Source organism: Mauremys mutica, chromosome 9 (genome assembly GCF_020497125.1).
Source record: "Mauremys mutica isolate MM-2020 ecotype Southern chromosome 9, ASM2049712v1, whole genome shotgun sequence".
Taxonomy (NCBI): Eukaryota; Metazoa; Chordata; order Testudines; family Geoemydidae; genus Mauremys; species Mauremys mutica.
Window position 1 is genome coordinate 35,821,149 of NC_059080.1, and position 22,226 is coordinate 35,843,374.

Sequence of the window (22,226 nt, forward strand, 5' to 3'; positions counted from 1 at the left end):
ATAAAATGAATTGGTAAAGGATTTAAAAGAGGTATTCCTCTAAAGGAGCGGAAATGGGGAGTTCAGCTGCAATGACTGGTATGGCTGGGAGCCAGCCCCCCTCGTTATAGCCCCCACCCCGCTAATGCTCATCAGAGGGAGGATGGTGAGGTCCCAACGGCAGGGTGGCCAGGAACCAGGTTGTGTAAGGGGGAGGACTTATGGAAGGCCCGTCAGGTATATATTGAAATGATTATGGAAATACCTGCACACTATGCTTTTATCTGACAGGTACTACCAGACATTTAAGCATAAAGTTGCAGCCCAATTAAACCACAGCCAGCATCTCCTGTCCTCCTTCCAGCATAGACAACATAGAAACAGATAACTGAGCATGTGCACACAATTGATACTATTTTTTCAAATAATAGGGAAGTCATATCTAAGACCTTAGTGTAGTGACTGAGAAGGAAACATTTGAGATTAACAAGTCTTCTGCTTTGATCATGCAAGACTTGGCCTGATTTGAAGATGGTCTTTGCTGTGAATCAGGTTCTGAATCTTGAAAAAATCGTTATGAAATATAATTTTATAGAAATTATGACATTAGTAGGAGTTTGATATAGTTTCTGAGAATTCCAGTGATAAGTGATAAACCATTATCATAGCAGTATATAATCATAAAGAATTCTTCATTGATGTGAAGAATTGTCTAGTATTTAACTGATATGTCATCAGACAAATAAAATTGTGTAACAGCGATTGCAAATGTTATATCTTCAACAAATGAATTAAATACATATATTCTGAGAGCAGCTAGGTAGTAATAAAGAAAAGCCTGGATAACATTTTCTAAAGCATCTGAATGATTTAGGCTCCTAGGTCCTGTTTTAAAAAAGTGATTTAGGCACTTCAGCTTTTAAGTCTCACTGAAAGTCAGTGAGTGTGTAAATTACTCCCAAAGCAAGTTAGACTTCCAGTTAGATTTCAAGTTAGTCATTAAGTCCTTTTGAAAATTGTACCTCAAATCTATGAGTGCTTAATTACAGAAGTTGTTTTTACAAGAGTGTTTGAGAGGTCAGTTCTTATGGCCACAGTGAAATAGCTTAATCAAAGCCTTGAATTTCTTATATAACGTCTGTGGTAGCAACAGAAGTATCATTCATCTCAGTCAGGTCTGTTTCATCTGCCTAACTGTAGACTGTACATTGCTCACATTTTCCTTTTAGACTCCATGTCTGGTCATCTTACTCTTAGTCTTCTTGGCCATCTTTGAATATTCCCCACTTGTGATTATTGAATGGCTTTTGAAAACTGCAAGTTGAATGGAGGCATAGTAAAAGACCATCAAGATGATATATTAATCCCAACAATCTCTAGTGTGGCATGCTGTGAAAGTTTTGAGTTAGGAAGAAAAAAAAGTTACATATTTGTGGTGCATGTGCATTAATGTATTACAAAAAATAAAATAATCAATGAATGAGTTCTTAGGTAGTAATTAAACATCAGTTTGAGAGGAAAACTATTTTATGGGCTTCAAGAAGTACCATGGAACGAACACACACACACACACAACTCCTTATTTTTTATTATACTTTTTTTTGTAATCCTACGGCAATAATGTTTGTACATAAAAACAAAAATAAAGTAAAAAGCTCCTGCCATACTTGGGACTGTTGTGCTAGAATATATCAGTATGTTTTTCTCTATTACTGTTGTTTTTTCTTATCAATATTTGTCCAAGGGACATATACAATTGTCTTAACTGCATGCTTCCTTTGGGTGTCATGTAATACTGTTTTCTTGCTTGAATCAGTGTGTTAAAAATGAAAGTATTCGCAATTAGTTTACAGGTATTAATCTCCTGAAACCTTTAGGTAAAGAAAATCTCCTGTCTAAAACACACATAAGGAGTACAGAGGGAGAAGCAGTATTCTTGCCACAGTATCTTCTCTTCAGAATCAGACAATGAGCTGTAACTTGTTTTATTGGTTTTGTTTTTTTTTTAAAACAAATTTTAATTGGTCTGGTCAGTTCTATCTTGTACTAACATATTTACTGAAGGAAAAAATTCTGCTTAAAAAAGGATGAAAAGGTGATACGGAAATGTTTGAAATGTGCCTTTTGAAAACTAGGACCTAAAAGAGAAAGAAAATGAAGAACTTGATATTCAGTTGAAAGTGTTTGATGAAAACAAAGAAGATGACTTAATTGAATTGTCGCATCGTCTCAATGACATCAAAGCTGAAATGGAATATCCTTTTAAAAACTCACTAATTTATTTTATTTTTATGTATATTTTCTGTAAATATATAATAAAATATTATAGATTAAATTGATTGGTTGCCATAGTTAAGTTATGGTCTCTAAGGTATGTATGTTTCAGGTAGATTTATGTCCAGGTAACTTTAATTTGAAAAAATGTTAAATAAATATACCAATCACTTAAATGCATGTTAGTTTACAAGTCGTGGAGGGAAAGTAATCTTTCATGAAAAAGGACCTTTCATTAAACCAGTAATGTTGCTCTGTCAGGTAATGATTCTTATAAATTAAGACAATATAAATTTAGGAAAAATGATGTAATTCAGTTCATGAAGCCAAACACTTTATTTTTTTGCAGTATCCAGGGGGTGTTTTGTGTGCATAATAGGCTGCACTTTTATTAGATAATGAATTTTTTTGTACAAAAGCAAAATTCTTCAGTGGGTTTAATAACATGGTATGCACTCCTGAACTTCAGGCATATCCTTTAACTTTTAGACGCAGGTCTTATCTGACTTTCACTGGTATAATGTATAATAGATAGGTTGTGATATGGGGACATTCATAACCTTGTGTTTCAAAGTGCCAACCGTATTCTCGCCCCTTTCTAATTGATGCCAATAAACACATCACATGGGTGTGTGGGTAAAGACTCTGGGTTTGATTTTTCAGCTGCACTTGGGTAAATCAATTTAAGGTGTACCTATTTAAAACTGGTGTGAGATCAGAAACAGGCATTTAGTTTGCAGCTTTATGGAAAATTTCAGTTTCATCTGGAATGAAAAAAGTTAATTCATCCAGAAGTACCAGAAATTCCTAGGCCTAACTACTGCCATGCACAAGCTGCTTAAGAACGTTCTCCTTTTAACTCCAGATCTCTCTTTGAGCCTTTCTCTGTGGGAGCTGTTGGGATGCTTCATACATATTCTAAAAATGAAGCTTGACCCCCATAACTAATGTGACAAATACCTGAGCAAGCCCCTCCTCCATTCCTTCCCTAAGCATGGATATGGGATATTGGCTTACTTACCTTATTTACCATCAGAGATGCTGCCTGCTACAGAGACAGCCACACACATCTGTATAACTCCAACATTCTAGCTAACAAAGCTGAGCATTGGATATCACTGTCTGGCCCTAGATAAGTGAAATGCTCTCAGTTATTTCCCTATTCATGCTCATAGAAATTAACCCATGGAAGTCACCATGTCACGAGGCTTCCATTGTCGACAAACATTGATGTGAGCTCAGACCCCCATATTTCAAATACAATTTAATGGCAAACATACACCATAGTGTCATTAAATTCCAGCTTTGAACCTTGCTTGTATTTCAGTCCTGCTGGGTATACAGATCCAAATGTTCACATGGGAGTCTGAATTATGTATTGTAAATAAAAAGAAAAAAAAAGAAAAAAAGTAGCTTATTAAATGACTGATAGAGACCTGCAACTAAACAACCTCCCAGCTGCTCTGTGTTGTCCTTACTTATGAGTCCAAGTCCCATCCCCTGACTTGCTGGTTGGCTTGAGCATACGAATTGCAGAACTAGTCATGGCAACATTGATTCAAAATAAATGATTGCAGTTGATCGAGTGCCAAACAAAAGAAAATCCATCCTGTGTACCATAATACTGTCACACCTTTCCAACATGTGCCACACCAAAATTTACTTGCATGTGTCACATGGGATTGGTATGGTGAACTGGCACCCCTTGCATTACTATGTTCTTCAGAATCTCAGCCCTTTTTTAAGCTGCTAAGATGGCGAAGAAAACTTCACAAATGTATAATGAGTGTAACCAATACCAGGAGGACTACATGAGTCTGCAGAAAGCAGAGAACAGAGCCTTCAAGATGTAAACTGTCCCATTCATTTTAGTGGATATTGATTCAGTAACTGCTTTTCTTATCAGTTAAATCTTTCACATTGTCATACCTGTACATTAACTGGTATTTTATTTGTCAACTCTCAGGACCACCGTGAGATGAAAATCTCTAGATTCTTTAGATATAATAATGTGTAGACAAAATAAGTATAATTTTCCCAAACATACATGGAACATGTAATCAATATTTATAACATATATTATCTAATTTTGTTCCACTCTCGTAAATTAAAATGCCAAATTCATTTGTTGTACAAATTAATCACAGAACCTCAACTCTTAATGATTTCAAAATGTTTGCACCATTATTGATCTTGATTCATGTAAAAGTATAATGTGTTAATTGGTGGGAAAATGGAAAATACCTCAGGCCCTGGTCCTGTAACAAATAGTGCAGGTATATTGCTGAGCCCACATGAAGCTCATTGAGCTCATTGGGGCTGTATGTGGGCCCATCAGTCCCCATGAACACTGAGCTGAAGGATTAGAGTCTTATTTGGCAGAACTTGTGCCAATTTTCTTTACTTTCTAGTGAAGAGCACAGTGAAATAATTTTGGTTAGCTGTAGCTGGAAAAAATGGAAATGTTTTAATGAGGGGGATTGTTTAGAAGGCAATAGCATTTAATTAGAACAGTTCAAGTGTATTCCTTACAATATGGACATGTTCATTTCAGTCATTTGGCATTTCCTTAACAATCTTTGCACTGACATGAATGAAGTATACCATCTGCTTTATAACATGCTGAAGGACACGGCTTCTGAAAACTATTTCCTCTCAATATTGCAACACTTACTATTGGTCAGGAATGATTATTACGTCCGGTAAGAGTTAACTCTAGCTGTTTTTTGCTTTTAATATCAGGTGTCCAAGTTGTAGGGTAATGCAAGCTGAACTATTAACACAGTGGATCTTAAACATATGATTGTTTTATAATCTAGAGTGAACTGCTCAACACAAGTTGTCTTTGTACCTTATTTAAAGGGAAGAGTTTCATTATAGTAGACAGAAGGACTGTTTTATTTTTGAGTTCCTTGTGCTTTTTCTTTTTCTGTATCTCTTAACTCATTGAATTATTCCTTATTTCTCTAGGGCAGAAAGGTTCTTGTCTCCAGAAAATCTACAACACATTTTTTGTTCATGTTTTTATTTCAAAACATCTCCATCCCCTTTCTACTGTATATTACATCCTTAGAGTGTAAGCTGTTATTACTTATATGTCAAGTGCCTAGCATAATACTGAATCAGGCAGGAGAATTGGTGTTTTCATATTGTTAAATCATACAACTACAAATACATGTCAGTTATTCCAGGTAACAAGGGCTTTTCTAGTTTGTAGAGAAAATACAGGGAATTGGTTGGTAGGCATGAGAAAGAGAGCAGTTATTGGAATAGTTTTTTGTTTTTTTTTTAATTTCCCTAAACTATTTTTTTTTACTAGTGTGATAGCTCCATTTTCTTTTCGTTTTGCAATATTTCCTTCAGTTAGACTTGAGATGATTTTTCTAGTTCAACTAAATGGAGTGTGAAGTTGAGGTGTAACATTTGTTGCTGATAAACAGATTTAAAATTTTAAATACAGGGTTCATCAGCACAGAGAGATTACAGAAGTTACAATAGAGAACTGTGTGTGCTCACAGTACAGTTTTTGAGAAATTTAACATGTTGTAACTCATCAAATACTTGTACTGTTGCTAATAAAGGCTGACGACCAATCACAGCAAATGGTGATCTTTAAAAACGTACTAGTTTTACCTTAGGTGATAATAGTTAGTAATCTGCATTTTCAAAATTATGAGCCCGTTTCCAGTTGCTCATAAATTTTGCAAAGCTTCCACTGTTCAAGCTGAAATTTTCCCTTCTGAGATTGTGTCATTAACTGACTTTTCAACTAAGTTTTCCAGCAAAACTATTTATCTACTTCTGGGAATCAGGTTAGAGGGAAAAAATAGGTTGTTTTGGCAACCAATGTTAAAACCAACCAAATGAAAAGGAACAATGTTTCTTTGAGAAGCTCTAATGTGTTCTTGATTTGGAACAGAGCTGTGGCTCTCCCCATGAAAATCTCTCTAGACTAGGCCAAGTTATCAGACTCTGGAAGTAGCCATTTGCACATGCTCCATCGATCTTTGCTAGAGGCTTTCTGTTAAAATCTCTAACATTCCATCTTCGCTTAGGGTGCTCCAATGCTAGGGAGTTTCTACATCGCTGCTACAGTGATCATGCTCTCAAGCTACACTCAGCTTCCTATTTGGAGGTACAGAGCAAGAGCTGCAGACAGAGGACATAGAGTGAAAGCAGCAATGCTGTTTCCTTTGGATTTGAGGAAGGTGTGCCTGGCTGGGATCCAGAAGTATACTTTCCACTGACTAGAGTCAATGATTGTGTTCACTTCAGAAGCACCTATTGTTGAGCAAGACCTCAAATCCCCTTAATTAGGATGTAGGCACTTATATTCCCCCTATTTAAAGATAGGTTGACTGAGAGGTTGCATACAGTCACATCTGCTGGAGCTGCGATAGAACTTGTTCTACAATATGACTGTCCCAGGTCTAATCCTTTTAGCCACACTGCCTTGTAGGTGGAATCTACCAAACATGTATGCCTACCTAGCTGGGCTGAGAGAGTTCTATTTCATTGTAATCCTATTAATAACTTCCAGGTGAAATTTAAATTATTCAAGGACTGTCAGTCTGAAATAATTACAATAATTTGTCCTTAAAATGCCCTAAATTTTAGACAGTAGTTTGATGGCAATAGTTTAATGTACAGAGTATAACTAATATGAACATAGGACACTTGAAATTCAAATCAGTTTTTAATTCAGTGAGAGTACTATTGGGGGGCATGACCATGTTTCAGATCATTGAGATTGGGTAACTGAGGTTGTACTGTATCTAGAAGAACTGTAACAACACTTGGTCAGGCCTTCGCTACCTATCTTTGAAGTATTAGTCTAATGGGCATATGTTACATTGCTTCTATTAGCTCCTTAGTATGGCTCTTAAGTTTAATTTAAAATGCTTTTTTAAAAATTTATGGCTCATAAATACATGGTTATAAGAAAAAAAGAAATTAAAGCTAATAACTGAAACATAACGCGAGAGTTAAGAAGCAAGTCTGTCCTCCAAATAGAATTTAGAAAATCCACTAGTAAAGATGCAGTACACTCCTACATATGGTGTATGGATGAGGGAAGAGAAGTGAAACACTGCAAATCTCCACATTCAGCTGGTGTCATATTGAAACAACTCACACTAAGCTAAGGAAATAAGATGTACACAATGAGAGTTGAGAACATAAGAATGTACATACAGAGTCAGACCAAAGGTTCCTCTAGCCCAGTATGCTATCTCCTGGCAGTGGCCGATGCCAGGTGCTTCAGAGTAGCTGTAGACTGGTCAGTTGTTTTGGTTGCCTAAACATGGATTTAGGGAGCCAAACTCCATTTTTTAAAATCTTGTGTAAACTTACATTAAAAAATAATTTTAAGAAATAAAAAAGCATTGGTCAGAAATCACATATAGTTTTCTTGGATTCAAAAATACAAGTTCTAAAAAGGTAATGTCCAAACATAAATCCTGAAAATCTTTTCAAATTTAACTTCTCTTTTGACCTTATATTTTTGTCAGTCTGAAAAAATGTGTGCTTGCACAGCTGCTACAGATTGAGTTGGAGTCCCTTAAATGGTGTGTGGATTTCAAATGGTTTGTTTGTTTTTAGCTCCTTAACGTGACATCATATCTTAGGCTTCTTTAAGGAATTAAAGTAGTTAAAAAAATGTAAGAGGGCATAACCCCATAAAATGAGGGCTTAACCCCAGTCTTTTTTCATATTTGGTAGCTGACAACATTTTTAGATTTGTATTTAGAAATGTTAGAAATAAGAATTAGTTGTGTGTGTGGGTGTAGTGCTGTTTGTTGCTAATTAATGACCAAAAGTGGTAATGAAGGAGGTGGGAAGGACAAAATAGGGTACCTATCATTTTATTTTCCAAAGTGTGAAGAAAGTGAGATACCAACTGCAAAACAAGAATCTGAACTGAGACTCAGGAGGCCGAAATGAAACTAGAACATGGACCATGTGAAATGCCATTCTGGGTTTAAAAATGTTACTTCATTTTTCAGAGATCCAAACTTTGGATTTTTTATTTCATACATCTCTTAATGAGAATGACAGTAGCAATTTAATAGACAATGTACACACAAGGCCTCCCCCGCCCCCCAGTCTTCTGGCAACTTTATAATTCAGATATTAGAAGTTATAATTAACCTTTTTTCTCTGTTCCATAAATTATATGCCCTGTTTCCATTATATTAAAAATACATTGTGGTGTATTTTTCTATCATCAGAACTCAGTATTACAAGATAATTGAAGAATGCATTTCACAGATAGTATTGCACTGCAGTGGTATGGACCCAGATTTTAAATATAGAGGAAGATTGGATGTAGACTTTACCCACCTCATTGGTATGTAAACCTGAATTAACTTGTCGTCTTTGGTTTCTTTGTAATTTAGAAAAATAAATATTTTTAAAGGTAAGTGTTCTCTTCATACTCCAAAAACAGAACTCTGTAACTTTTAATATGTGGTTTCGGGAATGAACTCACATTTGCTAGAAGTTGAGAGCTCCATTGTATAGCTTGTAATCATATTCTTCTAGAACAGCAAAACATTTCACAATGAAAATATATTGCATAGACTGTTCAGGCAGATATGCCTGGAAAGCTAGTTTTATTGAGAGCAATGGTCAAAGCACCACCTAGATTATAATTAGGACTGGCTGGAAAATAGAAAATCTGTTTTGTGAAAACTTTTTAGGTTTTGGTATTTGTTTTCCTTCTGCATCAGTAAGAAATCAAGATGTTTCAACAGTTTTCACAAAAAAAAAAAAAGGGGGGGGAAAACCCACCACGAGGAGGGGGATAGAGACCACCCCAGAATAGCTAGTAGTCCAATTGTTAGGACACTCACCTGGATGTGGGAGACTCACGTTTATGTCCTTATTCTCCTTGATTGGGAGCAGGGACTTGAATCTGGGTCTACCAAATCCCAAGTTAATGTCCTAACCACCAGGCTAATAGCTATTCTGGGACACATCCCCCAAATTGATACTGTTCCAGTTAGTATCAAAAATTGCAGGGCTGTGTGGGATATGTGCAATTGCTGCTACTCATCAGGAACTGAAACGGAGACCAGGGCAACAGTCTTGCCTGTGTTTTCCATCACCATCTGGTGACATCCAGGTGGAATGGAGGTAAAGGAACTAGCCTGACTAGAATCCAGAATGCAGAAGGGTGAGGAGTTTGGCATGGGGGACAGGAGCTGAGTACGGAATAGGGTAGAAGACAGGGACAGGTTGGAAGGGAAAAGGGTGAAAAAGAGTCACATTTGAGGCACACAAGGGTGGAAGGGTATGTAACCACTAGAGAATACTTCCCTCTAGAACCTGGAATTAAACCCAGGAGTCTTGAGTCTCAGCAAATAACTGTGATCTAGCAAATAACTGAAAAGCACTGACAAAATGTCAGTCTCCTTTTAATGGGAGGTGCTCATGGGAACTACTACTTATGTCAGTTACTCTGTTAGCTCAAATGGCAGCCATCTGTGCTTTTGCTTTAAGGGTTCCAAACATAGTTGTGACCTGTGTGGGGATCTTGATGGTTCTTTTAAAAACCTATGAAATTTAGTAAAAGTTTAAAGAATATTTTTAAAGTTGTCAAGTCAAGCACTCAAATTAGAAAATGTCAGAATAAAGGTTCTCTGTGCAATTTAATTTGCCCCTCCTGTGTGTGCGCATTATGATTAGGCTGGGCAGAATTCAGGGTTGGTGTTTTTTTTTTTTCTTCAATAATTTTGACAGGTAATATTATTTTAAATCTTTTTTTAGAGTTGTATGGATTCAAATTTTCAGTTTCACAGGAAATTGAGGGATGGGGGGCTTAGACCATGTGGGACAAGCAGACAATTATGTAATGACAATAGACGTTGAGATTCAAACTGTTAAAGCTTTGTAACTGTCAAAACACAAATTGTCAAAATATACAAAGTAAATATCTTTAAGTCAAACTCTAAATTCTCAAGGAATATTTTTCTTACTTTGCCTATTTGTAAATTTTGATTATCATCAATGGAAATGTTTTTTTCATGGGTTTGTGTGTATGGTGAAGTCAACTTTACCAATAAAAATCTAATCCTCCCAGGCTAGTTATGATAGTCTTCAATTGATCACATTTGATTTGCATTGTTCACATTAGCATAAAAATGAACACACTTTTGTTATATTATGTAAGAATAGTCCCAAACTTCAGATTTTAGATGATCAAATCATTTAGTGGAGTTGAAATTTATATGTAAGGGAATGTTGTTCATGTGCCCCATGTGAAGTTTCTAAGTTGGTTATACCAGCAAATGGAACTAATCATACTTCAAGTATCTGCCATATAATGGAAGTTGTGCTTTGAGTAGTGTCACTGTGGGTGCTTCACTTCTGATGTGCCTGTGCCCTTAATCAGAGATTTTTTGGTAGCTGTGCCCCTTCGTCTTGCATATACTCCCTACACGTGTCAGCACGAGGGAGAACTCATGTTCTCTACCCCCTTTGACATTGATACCACATTCCACATCTACATCTATAGCCTTACTTAAGGATGTACCAATTGCAGACATTGGTAGAACAATAACTTGGTCTTCTGTCAATATTTTCTCTAATCATTATGCCTTGGTACCAGCAGCAAGATCAGATTCTGCTGTAGGCAGTCCAGTTCTCTCTCCTGTGTACTGGACTCTGGTCTGAACCTCCCACCTCTTTGCGGGAGTAGTACTTGAGAGTCACCTGGAATGGAGCATTTACAGGGGCACTACTCGATGAAGGAGGAGAGATTACCCATCTTGTAAATGGAGTTCTTCAAGATGTCTCCCTGTGGGTGCTCCATTACCTGCCCTTCTTCTCCTTTGCATCAGGATGTTCCTGGGTGGACTTAGCTGTAGAGAAAGAACTGAGGGCAGTTCGTGTGCACAGCCCCTTTTAGCTTTGGTGTGGGGCATGAGGATATGTGGAGCACATGCTTGGGCTGACTGGGCACTACCAAAAATCTCAATCAGAGGAGCAGGACACAGGTGTACCTGAGGTGGAGCATTCACAGGGACACACTTCTTGAAGAACTCTAGTAGTAACTTGAGTTCTCACAAAGTGAGTAACGTCTCCAGCACTTCAAGCAAAGTGGAACCCTGGATTCATGTGCTACTATTCTGTGGTGAAAAATGTGCAGGAGAGTAAAACAAAAATTCAAAAATATAGTTGTTAACACTTGCAAAGTTAGTCCTCTCATTTTGAGAATTGTGATGTGCAGTGGAGAAGGTGATAGGGGGTGTTGTCTTTGAGCAGAACTGTGAACAACTCCCCTCCACCTGACTGCTCTATTTTCCTCTTCCTACGCTGCCAATGTCAGTTTCCTAGCGCCTGCACCCTATTGTGGGGTTTTCAGAAGTGCTGTTAGAGCAGATTACTGTGCAGAAACATACTGGTTCTCAGAAACCAAAACCTTGTTTTTCACCTCCTCCCATGTCCTCCAAAGGACCTGGACCCTCAACTGCATGTTGTGGGGACAGAATACATCAGGCCTGCACAAGTCGTAAAGCGGCAAGAGACATATTACTCCAAAGAAAATAGCTGAGGGCCAAAACCCCCTGCCCCACTGAACACCCCCCCCCCCCAGCGCCACCCAGCCCTGCCGAAACACGTCCCCCCCCAGCACTTGTGTAAGCAAGCAGGACTCACCCTGGTGGCGCCTCCTGCTGGTCTTCTCATGAATTAGCTCATCCAGCCATTGGAGCTCCCTCTGCAGGCCCGTGTCCCGCTGCCGCTGGCCCCGTGTCCCTCCCAGACCCTGGTGCCCTTTGTTCTCGGGTGCTGCTTGCTGCATCTCTCCTAGTCAGTCTCCCACCCACCACTCGCCTCCTTTCACCTCCTCCCTCCCCTTCCAGAAACCCCCATGCCCGCCCCTAGAATCCCTGCTGGCTCACTGCTCGCCTCTTTGCCCACCCGCCGCTTGCCCACCTGCTCGTCTCCGACTTGCCGCTCGCCCCCCCCCAAGTATAAAGCCTCATTCAAAGACCCAGGGGTCACTATATTACTGCATACAGCAGTCAATCAATGCAGTTGTAGATAAATCTCTGCATTATGCATTTTTGTATAATTTTTATATTACTTTGTATTGAACCTTGGTAATATGTTATATCGGGCGCCTGAGGTAGTATAATTAAGGTAAAATAAAAAATGTCTTTTTGCTAGAAGTAGAATAAGATCTTCCCCCCACTTTGTAATCGATTGTCCTGTTGAATGAATGAGGTGTGAATGAGGAAGGTGTGGAAGGCAAGCACCTCCAGACAGCTGCAACCCTTGGAGAGGGGATGGGAGCCAAATCAGGCCCAAGGCTGCTATACAGATGCTCACCTGGATGTAATGGGCCAGTGGTAGCCACTCCATAGTTCAGACTGATCCTAACTTACAACTAAGATCCATTTTTAACTTCCCTGTAACTTCTCCAAAAAATTACCAGATCCCCTGAGCTCTCCTAGGCCAGGTAAAAAAAAGGGGTTTTGCAATTAAGGTATTTCACAAATATCCATCATTCCCTTTCTGAACATTTTCCTAGCTTCCTACCCCCAAAATGGCTTGGCCCCAAACACCAGGTGTCTGGCAGAGTCGGACGGGGGCCTCTGGGTGTTACTGCGGGAGGGCTGGGGGATCACAAAGACCTATGTCATGTTTGTAACATTGACTCTGTAAGTTATTTAAACTGCCCTTCTGCTGAGCCCCAGCTCTGTGGCAAGGGCTGCTCTGCAGAGGAAGAGATCGGGCCCTGGATCGGGTGGGATGTGGCTGGGATTCTTGGAGGCAGGGCAGGGGGGATGATGAGGAACAGGGAAGAATGTTATGGCTGTGAGGTTGGATCCCTGAACTGTTCATTTCTAGGCTGTCCTGCCTTTGGGTTTTAGGGAAGCTGTCGAGTATTTATAAGTGAGATCTGTTGATGGGCCAACTGGGCTCCTCTAAAATTTACGGCTTAACTTTTCAGCTAACGAAGTGGTTCGGATTTATGTGCAGTATGTCATAGTTCCCTCTTCTCTAACACGGGGATGGACATTTGATTTGATCCTGTCCTCATTTTGCCTTTGCACTGCTGGGGACAGACTCAGCTGTACAGGTTCCCAAAGTGTGGTGGGATTGAGTCCAGAGAGCTGGATGTGTGCACATGGGGCCAGCTTCTTCTGACTGCGAGATAGAAAGAAGCTAAATATACATTTAAGGGTCCTCCTAACGTGGCTTTTCCATGGAAGCAGTTCCTACAGTGACGACAGCCACATTGAACCCTGATCCAAACACAGCAGCCTGTCTGGTCCTGGGATTAGCAGTGATTCCCCCCAGAGACTGTCAAGCCTTAATGACCCAGTTTTCTTTACCACCCTGGGGCACTTACTTGAACATTTGGGACCGTCAGGGGCATTCTGCCATTTCCCTCTCCCAATTGCCTCCCCACCACTGCCCCCCCCGCCTGCTGGCCTCCTCAGCCACCGCTCCCCCGCCGCTGGCTCACCTGCCCCCCCGCCCGCTCGCCTCTTCAGCTGCCTGTGTAACAACAGAAAAACCTCCCTCTCTCAATTGCCCCCCACCAATGTCCCCCTCCTCCCCTGCCTGCTGGCCTTCTCAGCCACCCCTCCCCCGCCGCCGGCTCACCGGCCCCCCAGCCCGCTCGCCTCTTCAGCTGCCCGTGTAACAGAAAAACCTGCCTCTCCCAATTGCCCCCCCAAGCACTGCTCCCCCCCCACTTGCCTCCTCAGCCACCCCTCCCCCACCGCCGGCTCACCTGCCCCCTCCTGTCCACCTCCTCAGCCCCCCCTCCGGCTCACTTGCCCCCCCCCGATCTCCTCAGCCCCCCTCCCCCACCGCCAGCTCACTTGCCTGGCCTCTTACCTTCTGCTGCTGCCCCCTCCTCCTGCTACTGGCTTATCCTCACTCTCCAGAGTCCAGCCTGATACTGGCCCCTTCACCACCCCGGCTGTTGGCTTGTCTACTCAACCCATGTGGGCTGCACAGTGAGCCCACCTACTCACCCCCTGCGGGCCGCACAGTGAGCCCACGTGGGCCGCATGTTGTGCAGGCCTGGAATACATTGTCTGGGACATAAGAGTTGCTGCTCTTCCTTTTTGTCATTATGCAGTAGAGAACCTGTGACCCATGGGGAGCCAATATTTCTTCACTCTTAACATCAACAGATGCTTGAAATTAATCTGAATGGAATGATAACCTGTTAATGTAAATATTTAAGAGGCTAGACATGGGATGTAGGAAGCTAATTAAAAATTTGCTCTCTTCCCGCTGTGATCTCTATAGAGTCACAACCTAAATAAATTGTAACTATGAAATATTTTTGCTCTGTTTATCAGTAAGTTGAGCTAGTAAATGAGTGCTAGGCACTTTACAGAAAAATAATCAAAGGTGACAATTTTCCTGTTGTATCTCCTGTAGTTTTAAAATCTATTCAGGGTAGCTAATGCACTTAATTGATTTTTTTTCTATTGACCTAGTGAATTAAAAATCAAACTTTTGTTTTCAAACCTGAAGCAATTAGTCTATTCACAAATCTGAGAAATTTGGTTCCTCAGTCATGTAATTAAAGACTATTGATTTTTAAGAAGCTCTCATAGTTTGGGAGTCTCTTTACCAGTGTTATGTAGTGGGGGAGAGAGGGATTTTTTTTTCTGTTCTACCATATCTTAATTTGAGAAATAATTCTTCTTTCTAATGCTAGAAAATAAGGAAGTTTGAGTGATTTTTTTTTTAAACAAACGTCAACTCACTCTACAAAGGGAAAGATATAATTGGAAAATAACATTGAGCCATAATGGAGGTAGGCAGTGGGCCTAGTGCAGGGGTTCTCAAACTTGGGGTCATGACCCCTCAGGGAGTTGCGAGGTTATTACATGGGGGGTCGCGAGCTGTTAGCCTCTGCCCCAAACCCCGCTTTGCCTCCATCATTTATAATAGTTTTAAATACAAAAAAAGCGTTATAATGTATGAGGGCGGTTGCACTCATAGGTTTGCTGTGTGAAAGGGGTCACCAGTACAAAAGTTTGAGAGAGACTGGCGTAGTGGATAAGGCACTGGATCAGGACTCAAGACCCTGGCTTGCTGGGTGACTATAGGCAAGTCACTTCACCTCCTGGTGCCTCAGCTTCTGTGTCTGTAAAAAGAGGATAATGATAGTGATTTGCTTTTTTACAACAGTTTGAGATCTACTGAAAAATCTTCTGTAACAGCTAGGGATTAATCATAAAAATATATGTTCTAATTTGCTTTTAAAAGCCTTCAAGGTAATCTTTATTTAAACTAACATAACATATAACTTTCATATATTAAAGGAGTGTTCTCAATATGTTAAAGGGGTGTTCTCAAGCCCAACTGCAGAAAGGGATGGCTGTACTAATGTAGAAAACTCGATTAAAGGGGAGAATTTCCATATTGATTTACATTTAAAATCAAATGAAAATGAGAAGGGCAAAAATTACCTGATATATAATCTAGTGTGTTAAAGACTGCTGTACTTAAGTAATTATTGGAAAGTAAATGCGCTTTTCTGAGCAACAGGTAAAACATATAGAAGTAACATCATATTTCTAAGAAATTCTATAGCTGTGTGTCTATTCAAGAGACATAGGGAAAGGAGGAAGGGTTCAAGAAAGATTTAGTCCTCTGGAAAACTAAAAATGCAGAGGTGAAACTCTGGAATTTGGTTCTGTAGCAATTCATTGTACTTTGAAAATATGTGTATTTGTTTATTACTTAGTAGTGCTTACTGTCTTAACCAATTTTGTCTTGGTAATTGTCCTTTTAGATGCATGTGTGAACAAAGCAAAAGTAGAAGAAAGTGAACAAAAAGCAGCAGAATTTTCCAAAAAGGTAAGATCATAAATCATTATAATTTAAATGTAGACAACTGGAAATCTCTGATTAAAACATGCATCAAAAACCTTTTCCCACCTTGAGGCTTAGATAGAGAAACTGATTTGCTGTTATGATCAATATTTGGCAGCATTACTACATAATTTGTATCCTTATTGCAGAAGTGATTTGATATATCAAGTCTACTGTTCTTAGCTGCTAGTGTATGTTAGCTTCAGACAGCAATAGGAAAAAAAATCTCAGAGAGCTTATCCTACACTTGTTTTTTCTTGGGGGTGTTGTCAAGTATACTATCTTTGTATACAGAAAAAATAGAGATGGGTCATTGAGTTGTTCAGCATGTGTTGTTTATTTCAAATATGTAATGTATACTATACTTTGATATAAGTAGTGGAAAAGCACTCTTACACTGCTATCTCAGAACAAGTATTTCTTAAATGTTAATCTTTGTGATTTAATATATTTCTAAAGATGTCAATTAAGTTATAAAAAAAGACCTAATAGAAATGATTCTTCTTTTCATTATTAGGAGGAGATTGTCAGGCTTAAAATTATTTCCATGTGAAGCATTCCACTCGGGTTGGTTGTTTGTCTTTAGAAAATTTAGTAGTCCTTTCTCAGTAGCATTCTCAGAGTTTTGCCACGACATTCCACTTTCAGAGTATCCTTTAAGTAACTTAGAAGTTACTTCACTTATATCAAACACTGATAAAAAAAACACATTATGATTGCCCTATAAAGTTTTCAGCAATCATGTCTTTCTGGGTCCTGTGAGAAAATACTAAGTGCTGGACATAAAATAGACCAGAGCAACATTGATTGATGGACCTGGCCTCAGAATCCTCCTAATTTGAAATGCATGGATACATGAACTTAAAACTGAAGTGGACTGTTGGATCTTCTCATTCACTTGTCAGTGCTCTTAATATTACTTAAGCACTGAGTTAAAACACAGCACTATTGGTGTCGGAACCCTTGAAGTAACAAATGCTTTGGATGCTTGTCTGTGCACAGAATTTCTTTACTACTATTTGAGAGTTGTAGAATGTTTTCCTGAGCTATGTCTTTCCGTTCTTATTTTTGAAGGAGAAACCTTTACAGAATTCCTCCTAAGGGATTTTGATGATCATTTTAAAAAGTTTACTAAAGGAAGCCAAAATAAAAACTTCCATTAGAGTAGAAATAGTTTCAGTACCAAATTTAGAAAATGGTAATATTTCAGACTGGGCTTTTTTTGCATCCTGGCACGTTGGGGCCAAAAATCATGTCTACCTGGAACATGACCTTAACTAAATTTGGGGGAAACATTACATAATGAGCTGCAGACCTGTATCTTCACTATATATTAACTGTATATTCAGCAAGAGTGTGCCAATGCTTGGACATAGTTGCAAATCTGCAAAGTGTCCTCATCTGTCAGATTAGACATGGAAGAACTTATTGAAGATCTCCATTTCTTGTTTCTCTGTATTCAGATATCCTCAGAATTTCCCAGGATGTAGATCTTTCTTAATTTATTTATGTTCAGAACCCAACTCTTCTAACATACATGCAGCTCTACACCATTTACTTCTGTCAATGAGTTTTAAATTTTGTAAATATAAAAGTATAGGACTGCAAGTCACTCCTTTTAAACTATACCATCTGCAACAGTGATTGCAGTTTGAAGCAATATTGTTAATCTTCAACAATGAGAAACTATACTTATCTTCAGGTATATTACTTTAATTCTAATCGAGAACGTGTTACGTTTCTGCTGTGGAACAAATTAAAGTGATCATCCAAGTGCACCTAGCAGTAACTTAATAATACACAACATAATGCTGCTAGAATCTATGTGAGAACAAAAGCTTATTCCAGTCACAGATTGCCCTTTTGCTTTAAAACAAAACAAAAACCCAAAAACCCAAAACCAAAAACTTCTTGGAATGTAAAAGTCCCCCTTAGAATTGTTACACCCATTCATAAGCAGGATTGGTTACCCATAGGCCATTGCAACTGGTTATCCATAGGCCATATTTAATATGGTTTGTAATGACATTCCAGAATACTCAAGTTACTTTTAATATTTCAGCTTCATGTCATTTCAGAGGAAACAAAAGTGGTCAAAAGGTGTTAAAAAGGTTACAACTTGGAAGGTGCTGGGGAAAAAAAGCTTTTCTGCAAGTTTTCAACAACAATTTGTGGTGTAGCTAAATCTATACACATTGTTGTGAATTCTTAGTGACCAGAAGAATTGTGTTTTCTGTAGTTTTCCAATCGGTCAAGCAATATGAGCCACAAATGCTTCTGTTGCTTTACTGACACTGTTGTTTAAAGCCTTAAACTACTGTATTTAGTGTGAGCATAGATGGATGAATGATTTAATGGTGATAATCATTGCAGTTTGATGAAGAATTCACGGCTCGACAAGAGGCACAGGCTGAACTTCAGAAACGAGAGGAGAAAATCAAAGAGCTTGAAACAGAAATCCAGCAGCTACGAACCCAGGTAATGAAGTGAGATATAGATTTTATGTCATGTGATGGTGAGTTCCACAGTAGAAAATTGTATCGTTAGAATGAAAGAAAAATTTTCACCAAGAGCATTGTGTCTGGTGACAATTTGAAAATTTCTTTTAAATAATTGTTTGATTTTAAAAGTAGAGTACACAGGTGTTACTTGACCAGTGGGTATGAGTTGGTTCTACAAGAGCATGCAGGATAGACTCAGACTTTAAGGCCAGGAGGGACGGTTGTGATCACGTAGTCTGACCCCCCTGCACGTTGCAGACCACAGAACCTCACCTACCCGCTCTTGTAATAGACCCACAACCACCGCTGAGTTACTGAAGTCCTCAAATCAAGATTTAAAGATTTCAAGTTACAGAGAATCCTCCATTTACACTTGTTTAAACCTGCAGATGACCTGTGCCCCATGCTGTAGAGGAAGATTTAAAAAAGCCCCAGGGTCTCTGCCAATCTGAATGAGGGGAAAATTCCTTCCCGACCCCAGATATGGCAATCAGATGGTCTCTGAGCATGTTGGCAAGATTAATGGAAATAATATATTTTATCAAATATAAGTGTATGACAAGCCTGTCATAGCTGGTTTGCTTATTGAAGCTAAAATGTCATGTGGTTTTGAGAAATTTGAACTCATGACAATTTTTTTTCTTCCAATTATATCCAAAAAAGTTCCTAATTTTAATTACTTAAAATAATTTAATATAAACTTTAAAGTATATTTTACAGAAGTTCCTACCATGTTTCTGAAATCTCACATTTCATGGTTGTCAAATGTATGAATAGTCTATGATAAAACTATTTTGTAAATGCTAAAATGTAGATTCTAGCTGAGATTCCCTCCCAACCCGCACCCCCATGAGTGAATTAAGCACACCTTTCCATGGGACATAATGTGAAGCAAACCTTCCTATTGGATCAGAAAATTAAAACAAAAAACAGATATACACAAACTAATCACAGTGGCTGATTGATTAGTTTATATTGCAATATATTTTATTTATGGCTAAGATTAAGCATAGTATCTGTTCTTATCAGTTTAATTACTGAGACAGAAACTGCACCTTCTAGAAGACACGACTTGCTATCCTGAGGAAGACTACCGCTTTGAAGTTGGAGTCTACTGCTGCTGCTTCAAAAGAAAATCTTTATGCTGCTTCGGGGACTCCAGGACAGACTGAGAAGACAATCACTCCCTTGCCGATTCCACAGAAACCTTCAACTGCTGCTTGGACCGCTGCTGCTCCATGGAATGCCCATCGGGGAATAGCCTCTAAGAAGACCCTCAGTGCTTCCAGGACATCGCAGATGAGCAGCATTGTTTGGAAAAGCAGAACCTTCTTGGAGAAAACCCGTGGAGATTCTGCTGCAGGGATATCTTGCACCTCGAGGACGGCCTTCTGGGACATCACACCCAGGACAAACATCTTGCCTGCTCTTCAGGAGAGGGATGCTAGAAGGAGAACTTCTCCCATTTCCTCCACTGGCCAGGATCCTGATGCTGGTCATTGTCCTGCTGTGCTGGAAGGTACCCCAACTGGTGAGACAAGCCTCCCCTCAGAAACCACCCAGTGAGACCTCAACATCTCACTAGATGTCTGTCCAGCCGAACCTCTCCATATTACTTTCCCAGAGCAATGAGAACCATCTAGTGAATCTGTTGATACAACTGAAGCTCATCCAAGAGAGGGAGACGAAAAAGAGAACAATTGCGTCCATCTCCAGTATCCCTTCCTTATGGACATACTCCTCTGCCCCTTCTGCTATCCAATCTGAGGATTCCAGTACATTGGCGGTCTCAGAAGACACCTCAAGAGAATCCATAGCAAGTGGATCGCCTTCTGGTGTACTCTCTGCGACCTGCCTTTCAAGACGCAGAAGAAATGTAAGTCTCATCAAATCTCCTGCAAAGGACATCTTGAACTGGAAGAGTCCAACTCTACTGGTCTATGTTGCCGCTACCCCATCTCTGCTCCGAAAGCAGAAACATTACACGCTCCGGCTTCTGAGTCCCCAAACACTCTGGCTACTGCATCCCTACCATCTCCCCCAGAGCCACAGCATGAAAAGCTGGTCTAACCATTTACTGAGGAAAGGACTCGCTGCCCCTGGGACCACCCACCTGGATACTACCATTGAAAGAGTAAGTGCTGCCTCAAAAAATCCTAAGCTGGACCCTGCCAAGAGTAGGATCGGCGCTCCCTCGCAGCTTATGCAAGGCAACTCCATCTCCCGATGGCTTAGTGCTTCTTTGCAGTATGTCCTGCACAATGCCATTGTCCAAAGAGTCAGTGCCACTCCTCCCCCCACAGGTAACCCCTGGAAGGTCTCACACTGCATCAAAGACCCCCCAGGCAGAACTCATCCACAGAAGGACCAGTATTGCTCCGGAAACTCCCAAGCTAGACTGCATCCCTAAAAGGGCCAGTACTGCTGCCTCTAAAACTGTCCTTCCTAAAAGGACCAGTGCTACCCTAAATTTGGTAAGGGAAGACACTGGCCTCATTCCAGAAGAGCCGGCCAAACCGAGTTCTTCACGCCGGGAGGGAAAAAGGCAGCAGGCTAATCACACAGCAGTTTTCCAGCCTGAGCCAGTGGAGATTGAGCAGCAGGAAGAGCAGCAGCCCCCGGTGAGCACCGCTACACCATGGCAAGCCGCTTCAATGGAGGAGTTGGCGAGGACAGCCTCCTTTGAGGACTTTGACCTCCTTGTAGACAGACTCACTAAAGATCTGTCTGCAGAAATCGTATCTGGGAGGAAGGGAACTCAGGAGAACACACTGACTGCGCACAGAGCTCCTGCATCCAGTCAGAACCACAACAACATGAGGAAAGCCAGGGGAAGGAATATCAGTTGTTGCTACGACCCAGGAGCAGCATCCAGGTTTCAGAAGCTTTACTGGTCAAACCACCCTAAGGCTATGAGAAAGATCCTCGATGGGCCCTCACCCTGCTGCACAATTCCATCCGAGAGACTATTCTCATACTTCAAAGGAGTGTTTGACCATGTAGCTCAGAACGACGCGCAGCGTCCAGAGTGCCTTCATCCCCTATCCCGGGTTGCCTGTGCAGAGGACCTAGAACAAGACTTTATTTTTGGTCTTTGTAAGTCTGGCCTCTACTTCTCATAATATAAAGCCCTGGGAAAAGATGGCATTCACTACAACTTCCTGAAAAAATGAGCCCCCGGTTGCCTGGTACTAACTGCCATTTTCAACAAATGGAAACAGTGCCACCGTACTCCCAGCTCCTGGAAGAAGTCTGTGATGGTTCTCGCCTACAAGAAAGGCAAGCAAGACAACCCCAACAACTGGAGACCTATCTCTCTCTGTTCCACCATGTACAAACTGTACGTCAGCTGCCTCGCGGCTAGGATCACAGACTGGCTGGTGAATGGAGGAGCCATCAGCTCCATCCAGAAAGGCTTCATATCTTGTGAAGGCTGCTACGAACACAACTTTGTCCTCCAGACTGCTATCCACATGGCCAGGAGGGCATGGCGGCAATGTGCCATAGCATGGCTTGACCTGGCTAATGCTGTTGGATCGATGACCCACCAGCACATTTTTGCCACGCTGCGAGAGTTTAGGGTGAAAACTTTCTCCAACTGATCCAGAAACAGTA

The 22,226-nt window shown here is 40.3% G+C and overlaps 1 protein-coding gene across 3 annotated transcripts in view; it reads left to right on the forward strand.

Annotated features, from left to right (window-relative positions):
• DIAPH2 (diaphanous related formin 2) overlaps window positions 1-22,226 on the forward strand; it is an 834,834-nt gene that overhangs the window by 192,378 nt on the left and 620,230 nt on the right. For all 3 annotated transcript variants that reach the window (XM_045029932.1, XM_045029931.1, XM_045029930.1), the window contains 5 exons: window positions 2,115-2,233; window positions 4,839-4,955; window positions 8,484-8,602; window positions 16,031-16,095; window positions 18,484-18,588. In XM_045029932.1, coding sequence (XP_044885867.1) covers window positions 2,115-2,233; window positions 4,839-4,955; window positions 8,484-8,602; window positions 16,031-16,095; window positions 18,484-18,588 — 525 coding nt within the window. The remainder of the gene's footprint in view (window positions 1-2,114; window positions 2,234-4,838; window positions 4,956-8,483; window positions 8,603-16,030; window positions 16,096-18,483; window positions 18,589-22,226) is intronic.